Genomic DNA, 12,824 nt, shown 5'->3' on the forward strand with positions numbered 1-12,824 from the left:
ACCCTACAGGGACAGGACTCCATTCACTTACTGTAGTTATCTGGCTAATAGGAATGGATGGGGCTTTCATTTGTTAGTCCTACACTCTCGCAGGGAAAAAGAGGTCGCCTTTGTGTGTGTGAGATGTGGAATTACTTCTGCTTTTTAGAGGGTTATAGAGTCGTGCGTGCGTGTGTTAGTGGTGCGTTGGGTCACGCCTGTTCCCGAATTAAAATATAGCCTACATTTGGTGTATAATTTCACTGCAAGAAGTGTATGTATAATTATATATGTGTATAATTCTGCAGAACTTAACATGTGAGAGCTTTCTTTACTGTATTTTTTCATTTTAACATGTATTTTGACAGGGAGTCAATGCTGAGACCGAGGTCTCTTTTCCAGATGAGCCCTGTATAGCACCACAATACACAGGGAAAAAAACACAATAAACACATTAAACTACACATTCATATACACAATAACCCAAATACAGGTTATTTTACACAACAATACAAGTTAAGCAAAGCCCAATCACTTTTTTAAAAAAAAGGACAGATTCATCATGTAAACAGTCTGAAATACCCAAGAGGCATCAATTCCTCCTAGATCTACTGTCCCGTGTCCAGATTTCAGTTTCCATTTAACCCATCTGAACATCAGGCTACAGTCCCCTTGACTTGCCACAGGCCTATTTAAAGTCCCTGTCTTCTGACTGTCGAATTTGTGAAGCGCCTCGCCATCATCACACATAACATAGCCGGCACCCGCTATCATCCTCTTTCACCAATTTCTTTCCTAAACATGACTTTTCGGGCCCCTCCCTTCTCTTTATTTTCAGCCATTTCGCCGCTTTTCTCTTATTGAATTCAACTCTGACGTCCCTCTTTGCCACCGTGGATCAGCGTGAGCTTTTTCTGCACCTCTCCCAAAAGCAAGTGGCGATTGGCATGTTCGGCTGATTGTCGTGCGTACAGTTACAGGCCCTAAAGCTTAGGCACTAACGGACAAGACTGTATCCACACAATGTATTTGTCTTCTCTTTATTTCATCCCGCCCGCCCCGCAGACATAACGGCGGGGGCGGCAGATTATAAATCAGCCCACGCATCGCTCGTGTGTGTGTGTCTTGGTCTGCGTGTGTGTGTGTGTGTGCCTGTGTACTGAACGTGCGCGTGTGTGTGTGTCTGAAATTGCCTTGCAAACTTTCTGAGGCTCCCAGGGGATCAAACAACCTGTGACAACATACCACACACACTCTACCTCGCTCTTTACCAGAGGAGGCTCGTGGGGGCTATCTATAGGAGGACAGGCTCATTGTAAGGGCTGAAATGGAATGAATGGAATGGAGGCAGGTAGCCTAGCGGCTAAGAGCGTTGTCGATGTGCCCTTGAGCAAGGCACTTAACCCTAATTGCTCCTGTAAGTCGCACTGGATAAGAGTGTCTGCTCAATGACTAACGTGTAAATGTAAGTCAAACGTGGTTCTCACGTGTTTGATATTTGCAACCGTTCCATTCCAGCCATTACAATGAACATGTATGCCAATAGCACCTCCAACCAGCCTCCTCTGCTCTCGAACCCCCCCCTCCATCTCTCTCACTCCTCGTTGGTAAGACAGACATGTCATGTTGTGAATGGCCTGATTGGAGGCTGTAACTAAATAAAGATGCCAACCTCATTACAGCGTCATGCCATAAATACTCAAGGTGAATAGTCTGACTCACTCTACCCTATGATTACCCCATTCCTTATTCAAACACTGCGCGCACACACACACACACACACACAGCACACATACACACAAACCAAGGTCTGCTTGTCAGCCAAACCCAGCCGCTCAATAACATGACTGATTTATTTTGGCTAATCCCTCAGCCGGGGAGTCATTGCATGGATGGGAGGAGAGGAGAGGAGGAAAGAAAGAGAGGAGAGGAGAGCAGTGGGGCTGTCTAGACCTCCCAGCCATCAGGACTGATGAAGCTTTATTCATTTAGCTAATTGGATTTGAAGAGGCTGGCTGGAGCATACTAGAGAACCAGCTACAGGCTGTGCCTCTGCACCTACATGCGGTTTGGTTACCTTATCCCACATCACTGTACGTTTCTGTACATAAACACACATTTGAAAAGACACAAAGCGTCTGTGGCCGTGTGGCGCTGCCTCACATACCTCATGTGTAGCCATGTCAACAGCGATTGAACTTTGAGTGCATTGTGTCGTAAGTTCCTGTGTCTGGAGGAGTGGACAGCGGATGGTCTTTGTTCCCTATCCAGAGAATGACAATAACACTGTTCTCTGTGATCTGCTGGCCAGGTTCTATCACTAGTATTGTGCCTGCAACAGTGCCACGCCACTTGGCCACACGCACACACTCATTCACATTGCAGGTGTTAATTATACAGGTGTGTTATCAGCGGGATGGAGGCCTGTTTATCGTTTGTTTTCTGTCAGCGTCCAGGGTAGGTGTGCTGCAGGCTGTTTGTGTTTGTGCGTGCCTGTGTGTATCTCTGTGTGTGTGTATGAGTGGCATCGTGGAGGCAACCGCGTCAGGTGGAGGCAACCGCGTCCTCACGGAGCAGCAATACGTCTCTCGCTCTCTCTCTTTGTCTCTTTTCCTACAGTTCTTTCTCTGCCCAACCTCCCCCTCTCCTCCCCTCCCTTCACCTCAGACAGATTGAGGGCACACTAAAGTGACTCCTCTGCTCTCCTCTCTCTCAGTGCGTCTTAATGTCGTTATCATCACTCCCTTCTCTGCTGTGTCAGCTGGAAATCACAAGCTAGGCCTTTTGTCTTCCCCCAAAAACTTGCTGTGTTCCTTTTCTACGCCACATTTCTCTCTCTCTCTCTCTCTCTCTCTCTCTCTCTCTCTCTCTCTCTCTCTCTCTCTCTCCCTCGCTCTCTCTCTCTCTCTCCCTCTCTCCCTCTCTCCCTCTCTCTCTCTCTCTCCCTCTCTCCCTCTCTCCCTCTCTCCCTCTCTCTCTCTCACTCTCTCTCTCCATCTCTCTCTCTCTCTCTCTCTCTCTGTCTCCCTCTCTCCCTCTCTCTCTCTCTCCCTCTCTCCCTCTCTCGCTCTCTCTCTCTCTCTCTCTCTCGCTCTCTCCCTCTCTCGCTCTCTCTCTCTCACTCTCTCGCTCTCTCTCTCTCTCTCAATGCCAGCCAACAGTTTCTATGGAAACAGAGAGGTACTTGAGGGAGTCTGACATGGGATGCAGATGTGGCGGAGTAGGATCTTGAGAAAAGTGCAGAGAGAGAACGAGAAAGGGAGAGGGGGATTGGGTGAAAGGGTGAACGCTAAAGCTGAAAAGATAAATAGACGGACTGTGAGTGACTGATTAGTGGTGTGTACAAGTGAGAATGCGAATATTTCCTTTGAGGGCGTGTGACATCTCTCTAAGGTCTCATATAGCCTCATATATACAGACAGTTCTCAATCACCAGGCCTGTCTGTCCTTGACTTGACTTTCCAAGCCTCTATGAGCTATTATCGATCATTTATTCACTGGACAGATATTGCTTTATCAATAGAATTATTACTGTAACGTTGGACTGATTGGAAACATCTACTCATTCATTTCATGTCATTATCCTGTGTCAATATGTTGTTGTTATTGATGACCTTTCTCCCTCCCTCCCTCCCTCCATCTCTCCATCTCTCCCTCTCTCTCTCTCCAGGGCTTTCTGAGTCGGAGGCTGAAGGGTTCTATAAAGCGTACTAAGAGCCAGCCCAAACTGGACCGTAACTCCAGCTTCAGACACATCCTGCCTGGCTTCAGGAGTGTGGACAATGAGAGGTACAGTCGGCCCAGTGGTTGTACATTAAAGCTGTTTTACGCTGTGGTTTCACACTGGTATTAGTTTGTGTGTGGGGGCCTGTGTTGATACTGGATCTTTGTTCTGCCTTTTGGGGGATTTGTGTGTTTGTGTTTGCTTGTGTGCTGGCAGATCTGTTTTGTTTGGATGCGTCTTTGACTGATGGCTGGTTACGGAGGTCGCTGTTGACATGCTTGTGTTGTCAGTGAAAACCAGGCGAGCTCTGCTCTCCAATCTGTCATTCCAACTCTCCCTCTCTTTCTCTCCTCCTCTCTTTACTTCGGTTTCTGCTTCGCTCAGTTTTCCTCCCTCTTTCCCTCCCCCTCTCTCCCCACCCTCTCTCCCTTCCTCCCTCCCTCCCCTCTCTCCCTCCTCCCCGATCCCTCTCGCTCCCTCCCTCTCGCTCTCGCTCTCTCTCTCTCTCTCTCTCCGTCTCTCTGTGGGCTGAGGCTGAGTGTGATGGATGTGCTCTCCTCTGCGTGTGTCTTAGTGGTGACACTCTTACCTCTGTGGCCATGCTGCTGCAGCGTAGACTGGACCAATCGAAGCCCAGGGCCCTGGCTCTGTCTGTCTCACAGGTGATTTATGGCTAAATGTCACACATCTTACTCCAGGTTCCCTTTTACCCTTCACTTGCCATTCACCACCAGTTCTATTACATGTGGCCGGTCCCTTCATGTTGAAATGCCAGCTCCATTTCTATTGGATACGTGAGTGAGCAAAATAATATGTTTCGCGACGAATCTCGGTGGGAATGAATGTGGATTTCTGAGTCACGCTGGTTCTTCGCCCTGAGCTCATTCGGAGTGATTTTGATTAGCTGTTACTCTAAAGGAAAATCTTTAACAAGATCATGTCTTACTCAGGAGTTCGAAATCAGCCGCTTTGAAAACAGTTTTTGCTCTATTCAAACAATCCCAATTAGGTTTCATCCCAGAGAGTCTAAGTTGTGTTTTCACTGCTCATCCTCCTACACTAACACTTTGTGTTTGACTGTCCCTTTTATTCGTGTCAGATAAAGACTCTTAGCTCTGCTGGCACTTTAAACGATGATTGGGTGGGATCGGAGATGAGGCGATCTGTCTGCCTGGGCTGGGTAATTAGTAGGGATATAAAGGAGCACTGTACTTGTACGTGGAGTTCTTCTGTCTCTCTGCTGCTCTGAGCCTGTCAGAAGGTGTGTGTGTGTGTGTGTGTGTGTGTGTGTGTGTGTGTGTGTGTGTGTGTGTGTGTGTGTGTGTGTGTGTGTGTGTGTGTGTGTGTGTGTGTGTACGTGTGTGTACGTGTGTGTGCTGCTTTGAGCTTGTCAGTAGACTCTGCTATAGCTGGAGACTACCCACCTACTTTTAATGAGCCATTAGAATCAGGAAGTGTCATCATGGAACATTGTGAGTTTTCTGTCAATGTAGAGCAGAGTGCTGTTCTGTTCTGTTCCTCCCACTGCTTGGACAAATTATACCATGGCTACATGGCTCTATCTCCTTCCCCCTCCCTCCCTCCCTCCCTCCCTTTTTCTTTCTTGTTCTCTCTTTCGGTCTCCCTGTCTCGGACTGTGGGTTTAGTTTCCCTCTGTGTTTTCCTGTGATAAAGCGCTCAGTACAGAACGCAAATGTCGGACAGGAAATTAGACCGTCCAGGAAGCTCCTTATCTCCCCTACAACGCCACAAACACACATACACACACACATCATTATTTTTATACACCCACCCACGTACACACACACGCAAGACTGATAACAGTTTCATTTCTACCATCTAGTATCGAGGGACCCAGGTGACACTTTGATACATTCCCCTACCAGTACAGTGCAGTGTGTCTATGTCATTAACTCCCCCCCCCCGTAGAGTGTGATCTCATGTGAAGGAATTTGATGACACTCCACTGTCTGTCAGCTCAGGAACAGGCTTCCCACAGGGCAGAGTCCCATACACACTGAAACTCACATGGCCCACAGTCACATAGAGTCACATGCAACTGAACCTCCAGAATCATCTGAGGTGGGACGGAGGATAGGGGAGTAGGGCGAGGAGGATGGGGAAGGGGGAGGAAGGATGGAAGAGGGAGAACGCACACACCCGTTAACAACACACACGGTCCCATTAAAGCTGAATCTATCTCTCTGTCACTCAGACTGACCTGCAGATGAACAGCAGCTGGACAGCATGAATTATTCAAAACTGTTAATCAGCAGCGACCTGGGAATAGTTACAGGGCATTTGGTATTTTATTAGGATCCCCATAAGCTGTTACTCTTCCTGGGGTCAACACAAACTTGAAACGTGACATAATACAGAACATTAATAGACCAGAACAGCTAAAGGACAGAACTATATACAGTTTATTACAGCACATACAGCCTACATATCAATACATGCACATAATGTTTAGGTCAAATATGGGAGACGCGTTGTGCCCTGAGGTGTTGCTTCATCTGTTTTTTTTTGGTAAACAGGTTTGCTGCTTATTTGAGCAATATGCGATGGAACAGGGTTCCATGCAATAATGGCTCTACAGTATATACCGTATTTGGCTTCCCTCCAGGCTTAAGGGCAAACCCCTTACTCTAGACTAAAATTAAAGACATGACAGATAGGAGAGGCCATATAGTGGAGGGGAGAGGATGGGGATGAATGAGCCACTGGAGATTGACAGACAGGAATATACACACACACACACACACACACACACACACACACACACACACACACCACAGAAAGATACAGTACGGAGCAGATGTCTGTATCGGCTGATCAAAGAGAAGTGTGGTACAACACAGATACACAGACCAGTCTGTCCATGTTGCAGCCAGATACCCTAGTAATGTTTTATATACTGTTAACCAGCACTCCTAATTCCCTGAGGAATATGTTACTGCGTGTGTGTGTGTGTGTGTGTGTGTGCGTGCGTGCGTGTGTGTGTGCGTGCGTGCGTGCGTGTGAGCATGAGTCAGGCATTCATGTGTGTCTCATTTGAAGGAGTGGCAAAAGTTTTAATACACATGCCTAATCAGCCCACTAGTGATATAGACTGCTGCAGTCATCAAGATACCATCTCTGTATCCTCTCTACGGCCCGAGGAGAGCAGTGTTATCAGGTAACACAATGAGTTGAGCTCAGTGGGAGGTCTTTCTAATGGAAGTATAATGACAACGGTATTGATGGGTCAATTTCTCCAGCCCAGATGCATTTTATAGCCTCCTATAGCCTGCTGTTTCTGCTGACAGCAGCTACAGATGTAGAATCTTAATTTGATCACTCTGTTGCAGGAGAACTTCATTTTAAACTTATAGTGTATTTGAGGTTAAAAAAAGGCCTTGTAAGTTTATAATTTCCACTTAGAAATTTGACTTGATTTTCTCTTATGGAACATGTATAAACCCCCTACAAAAATGTCCATTCATTATAATCCACATAATGATTCACATTTCCTGTTGCTGAAGGATTATTTTCCTGCTGTAACAAACTGGCTCAAGTGAAGATTTTTTTTCTCACCCATCTTTGTTTAGCCTCTAATTTGATCAGGGAGTCTTATCTACACACAATACCTCATAATGACAAAGTGAAAACATGTTTTTAGCAAATCTATTGCAAATGTATTGAAAATTAAATACAGAAACATCCCATTTACATACAGGTCCACAGAACTTTGACCTCTAGGGCACATAACAGAATTAGCTATATAAAGGTCTTTAAAAACAGAATCTCAACTTTGTTGACAAGTGGTTCTGAAAGGTCATGAAATGACCTTTCAAGTGATAGTGTCTTTAGAAAGTATTCACACCCCTGATTCAATACTTTGTAGAAGTACCTTTGGCAGTGATTACAGCTGTGAGTCTTTCTGGGTAAGTCTCTAAGAGCTTTCCACAGCTGGATTGTGCAACATTTGCCCATTAATCTTTCAAAAATGATTCATGCTCTGTCAAATTGGTTGTTGATATTTTCTAGACAACCACTGTCAGGTCTTGCCATAGATTTTCAAGTAGATTGAAGTCGAAACTGTCATTCAGCCACTCAGGAACATTCACTGTGTTCTTGGTAAGCAACTCAAGTGTAGATTTGGTCTTGTGTTTTAGGTTACTTACTGTCCTGCTGAAAGATGAATTCATCTCACAATGTCTGGTGGAAAGCAGACTAAACCTGGTTTTCCTCTAGGATTTTGTCTGTGCTTAGCTCCATTCTGTTTATTTTTTATCCTGAAAAACTCCCTAGTCCTTAACGATTACAAGCATACCCATAACATGATGCAGCCTCCACTATGCTGAGTAGTACTCAGTAATGTGTTGGAATTGCCCCAAACATAACACCCCAAACATAACACTTTGTATTCAAGACAAAAGTTGAATTACTTTGCATGTTTTTGAATATTTTTATTCTGTACAATCTTCCTCATTTTTTAATTTCTATTAGGTTGCTTTGTGGATTAACTACAATGTTGTTAATCCATCCTCAGTTTTCTCCAATCACATTGTGAAATCCCTGACTGTTTTACTTCCTCTCCGGTAAGCAAGTTGGGAAGGACACACTATCAGGGGCGGCAGGCAGCCTCGTGGTTAGAATGTTGGGCCAGTAACCGAAAGGTAGCTATATCGAATCCCCGAGCTGACAAGGTAAAAATCTGTTGCCCTGCCCCTGAACAAAGCAGTTAGCCCACTGTTCCAAGGCTGTCATTGTATTGCATAGTTGCAATAATTGCATAGTAAAATAAATACATAAAACGTCTTTGTATTGATACATCATCCAAAGTGTAAATTATAACTTCACTGTGCTCAAAGGGATAGTCAATGCAAATAGTCCGGGTAGTCTGGTTAACAGTTCAGGAGTCTTATGGCTTGGGGGTAGAAGCTGTTAACAAGCCTTTTGAACCTAGACTTGGCACTCCGGTACTGCTTGCCGTACGGTGGCAGTGAGAACAGTCTACGACTAGGGTGGCTGGAGTCTTTGACAGTTTTTAGGGCCTTCCTCTGACACAGCCTGGAATAGAGGTCATAAATGTCAGGAAGCTTGGCCCCAGTGATGTACTGGGTCGTACGCACTACACTCTGTAGTGGCTTGCAAAGAGACGCTACCTCTGGTAAGACGAGGGGTGGGTGTGTGTGTGTTTTTGTCAATAACAGCTGTTGCGCGATGTCTAATAATAATCTCGAGGTATTGCTCGCCTGAGGTAGAGTACCTGATGATAAGCTGTAGACCACACTAACTACCAAGAGAGTTCTCATCTGTATTTTTCGGAGCCGTCTATTTACCACCACAAAACGAAAGCTGGCACTAAGACCGCTCTCAACCAACTAAAATGTAAGCCTATATTCAGTAGTCAATAGTCATCAATGTTGTTCCCGGTTGGGTAACGGGTAAACAAAAGAATGTCATAACAAAGGCATAGGCGTCATCTTGACCCAGTTAGCTGCATCAGTGTCATCCTGCAGTTGACTTGGACTGCGTCTGACAAGGCCATAAGCAAAGAAGAAAATGCTCACCCAGAAGCGGCGCTCCTAGTGGCCGGGGACGTTAATGCAGGCAAACTTAAATCAGTTTTCCAAATTTTTTACCAGCATGTCACATGTGCAACCAGAGGAAAGAAATCCCAGACCACCTTTACTCCACACACAGAGATGCATACAAAGCTCTCCCGTGCCTTCCATTTGGCAAATCTGACCATAATTATATCCTCCTGATTCCTGCTTACAAGCAACAACTAGTGACTCACTCAATACGGAAGTGACTCACTCAATACGGAAGTGGTCAGATGACGCGGATGCTAAACTACAAGACTGTTTTGCTAGCACAGACTGGAATAATATCGGCTTCATCAATAAGTGCATCGATGATGTCGTCCCCACAGTGACTGTATGTACATATCCCAACCAGAAGCCATGGATTACAGGCAACATCCGCATCGAGCTAAAGTCTAGAGCTGCCGCTTTCAAGGAGCGGGATTAAAAGAAATCCCGCTATGCCCTCAGATGAACCATCAAACAAGCAAAGCGTCAATACAGGATTAAGACTGAATCCCACTACACCAGCTCTGACGCTCGTCGGATGTGGCTGGGCTTGAAAATGATTACGGACTACAAAGGGAAACCCGGACGCAAGCTGCACAGTGACGCGAGCCTACCAGACAAGCTGAATGTCTTTTATGCTCACGTCGAGGCAAGCAACACTGAAGCATGCACGAGCACACCAGCTGTTCTGGATGACCGTAGAATAGTCTTGATCATCCAGTTTATTATCCAGTGATTAAACGTTGGCTAAAAGGACCGATGGTAGAGGCGGGTCACCCACTCGGCATCTGATTCTTAAAAGGCACCCCAACCTACGACCCCTATATCTCTGTCTCTTCTTCATGCGAATGACTGGGATTTGGGCCTTTTCCGGTGTCTGAAGTAAATTCTTCGGTCCGACACGTTAGAAAAAAAATCGTTGTCCCGTACGAGGTGAGTAATCACTGTTCTGATATCCAGATGCTATTTTTGGTCATAAGAGATGATGGCAAAAACATTATGTACAAAATAAGTTGGAAATAACGCGAAAAATAAAACACACACAATAGCACAATTGGTTAGGAGCCGGTTAAACGCCAGCCAACTCCTGTCGCACCATAATTATTACATTCACTGTTCAACTGAGGGACCTTACAGATAATTGTATGTGTGGGGTACACAGATGAGGCAGTTCTTTTAAAATCATGTTCGAGACCATTATTGCACACAGTGAGTCCATACAACTGATTATGTGACTTGTTAAGCACATTAAGACTCCTGAACTTATTTAGGCTTGCCATAACAATGGGGTTGAATACTTTTTGACTCAAGGCATTTCAGCTCTTCATTTTTTATTCATTTGCAACACAAAAAAAAATGAAAAACAGAATTCCACTTTGACATTACGGGGTATTGTGTGTAGGCCGGTAACCAAAACATTTCAACCTAAATCATTTTAAATTCAGGCTGTAACACAACAAAATGTGGGAAAAGTCCAGGGGTGTGAATACTTTCTGAAGGCAGTGTAGATCATTTTCAGGAGGCTGGGTCAAAAAATAACCCAACGTGTGTTGTGTCCAATATTTACCCGGTGCTGGGTTTTTAACACAGCATTTTATTTTAGAGTCTAGAGAATAAGGTCATGTTTTTCTCATGTCAACTACCTTCCCCGTGGTATTTTCTCTCTGTTGCATCACGTCAGACAGATATCCCAGTGTTTCTGTGTGTATTACAATCCAACACCATCTCTTCACGTTCTTTGAATCATTAAGCTCAGAACCAGTGGAGCTGCAGTCCTGCCGAGTGTGTGTGTGTGTGTGCGTGTGTGTGTGTGCGTGTGCGTGTGCGTGTGCGTGTGTGTGTGTGTGTGTGTGTGTGTGTGTGTGCGTGCGTGCGCGATTGCTGGGAACACATCACGCTGTCACACAAACACTACTGAAAAATGCTTATCTCAGTCATGTAATTCCTCCTTATTTTAACACACACACATAAACACACAAGTACACACAATAACACACACCCTCACCAACTGTGTCATTTTTTCCCCGTCTCCTTAGTCCAATTACCAAATCCGTTTGCATTACCTAATTTCTCTCTCTCTCTTTCTCTCCCTCCTTCCCCTCTTCCCACCTGTCCATCTATGGGTAATGTGATTATAGTGTGTGTGTGGATGTTTGCAATTGTGGTGTGTGTGTGTGTGTGTGGTGTGCCCGTGTGTTTGTGCTCTTTGCATGCGTGCGTGCCAGGGTCTGGTTCATATTCATCTGTCTGTCGGCAGATGAATCAGACAGCATCTCTCTTTTGATCTCTCTTGGGAACACAAATCACAGTTCAATTGCACCTCCGACGGCCACAGGATGGAGAGAGTGTGTTGGGCTGTGTCTGAGTTCTGAGAAGACATGACTCATTGGCCCAGGTGGAACACATGGCTGCTCCTTCGTGACAAATGTTGTTATAAGAAAGGGAAACCTTATATTTTATTATGTTTTATTCATAGCCCCCCCCCCCCCCCCCCCCCTCTCTCTCTCTCAATTCAATTTCAATTCCAATTCAATTTAAAGGCTTTATTGGCATGGGAAACATGCAGTCTGTTAACATTTCAAAAGCAAGTGAAGTAGATAGTAAACAAAAGTGAAATAACAATCAAAATGAACAGTAAACATTACACTTACAAAAGTTCCAAAAGAATAAAGACATCTCAACATTGTACTCCTGAGTGGCACAGCGGTCTGAGGCACTGCATCTCAGTACGAAAGGGGTCACTACAGTCCCTGTTTCGAATCCAGGCTGAATCACATCCAGCTGTGATTGGGAGTCCCATAGGGCGGCGCACGATTGGCCCAGCGTCGTTCTGGGTTTGCCGGGGTAGGCAGTCATTGTAAATAAGAATTTGTTCTTAACTGACTTGCCTAGTTAAATAAAGGTTACATTTTAAAAAATGCAAATAGTTAAAGTACAAAAGGGAAAATAAATAAACATAAATATGGGTTGTATTGACAATGGTGTTTGTTCTTCACTGGTTTCCCTTTTCTTGTGGCAACAGGTCACAAATCTATGTCTCTGATATGGTCATGCATTTGGCAGGAAGCTAGGGAGTGCAGCTCAGTTTCCACCTCATTTTGTGGGCTGTGTGCATATAGCCTGTCTTCTCTTGAGAGCCCGGTCTGCCTACGGTGGCCTTTCTGAATAGCAAGGCTATGCCCACCTGGTCTGTACATAGTCAAAGCTTTCCTTAAGTTTGGGTCAATCATAGTGGTCAGTTATTCTGCCACTGTGTTACACTCTGTTTAGGGCCAAATAGCATTCTAGTTTGCCCTGTTTCTTTTGTTAAATGTGCCAAGTAAATATATTTTTTGTTTTCTCATGATTTGGTTGGGTCTAATTGTGTTGCTGTCCTGGGGCTCTGTGGGGTCTGTTTGATAACAGAGCCCCAGGACCAGCTTGCTTAGGGGACTCTTCTCCAGGATCATAGATGGAGAGGGAGGGAGAGAAAGAGTGAGAGGTGTGGTACGGCAAATGGAGGATGAGGTGGAGAGATGGAACAAGGAAGGGTGGTGAGA

General features: G+C 45.2%; 1 protein-coding gene across 3 annotated transcripts in view; it reads left to right on the forward strand.

The window, feature by feature from the left end:
• LOC110509315 (disabled homolog 2-interacting protein) overlaps positions 1-12,824 on the forward strand; it is a 205,112-nt gene that overhangs the window by 76,023 nt on the left and 116,265 nt on the right. For all 3 annotated transcript variants that reach the window (XM_036968136.1, XM_036968135.1, XM_036968133.1), the window contains exon 3: positions 3,650-3,768. In XM_036968136.1, coding sequence (XP_036824031.1) covers positions 3,650-3,768 — 119 coding nt within the window. The remainder of the gene's footprint in view (positions 1-3,649; positions 3,769-12,824) is intronic.

Source organism: Oncorhynchus mykiss, chromosome Y (assembly GCF_013265735.2).
Source record: "Oncorhynchus mykiss isolate Arlee chromosome Y, USDA_OmykA_1.1, whole genome shotgun sequence".
Lineage (NCBI taxonomy): Eukaryota > Metazoa > Chordata > Actinopteri > Salmoniformes > Salmonidae > Oncorhynchus > Oncorhynchus mykiss.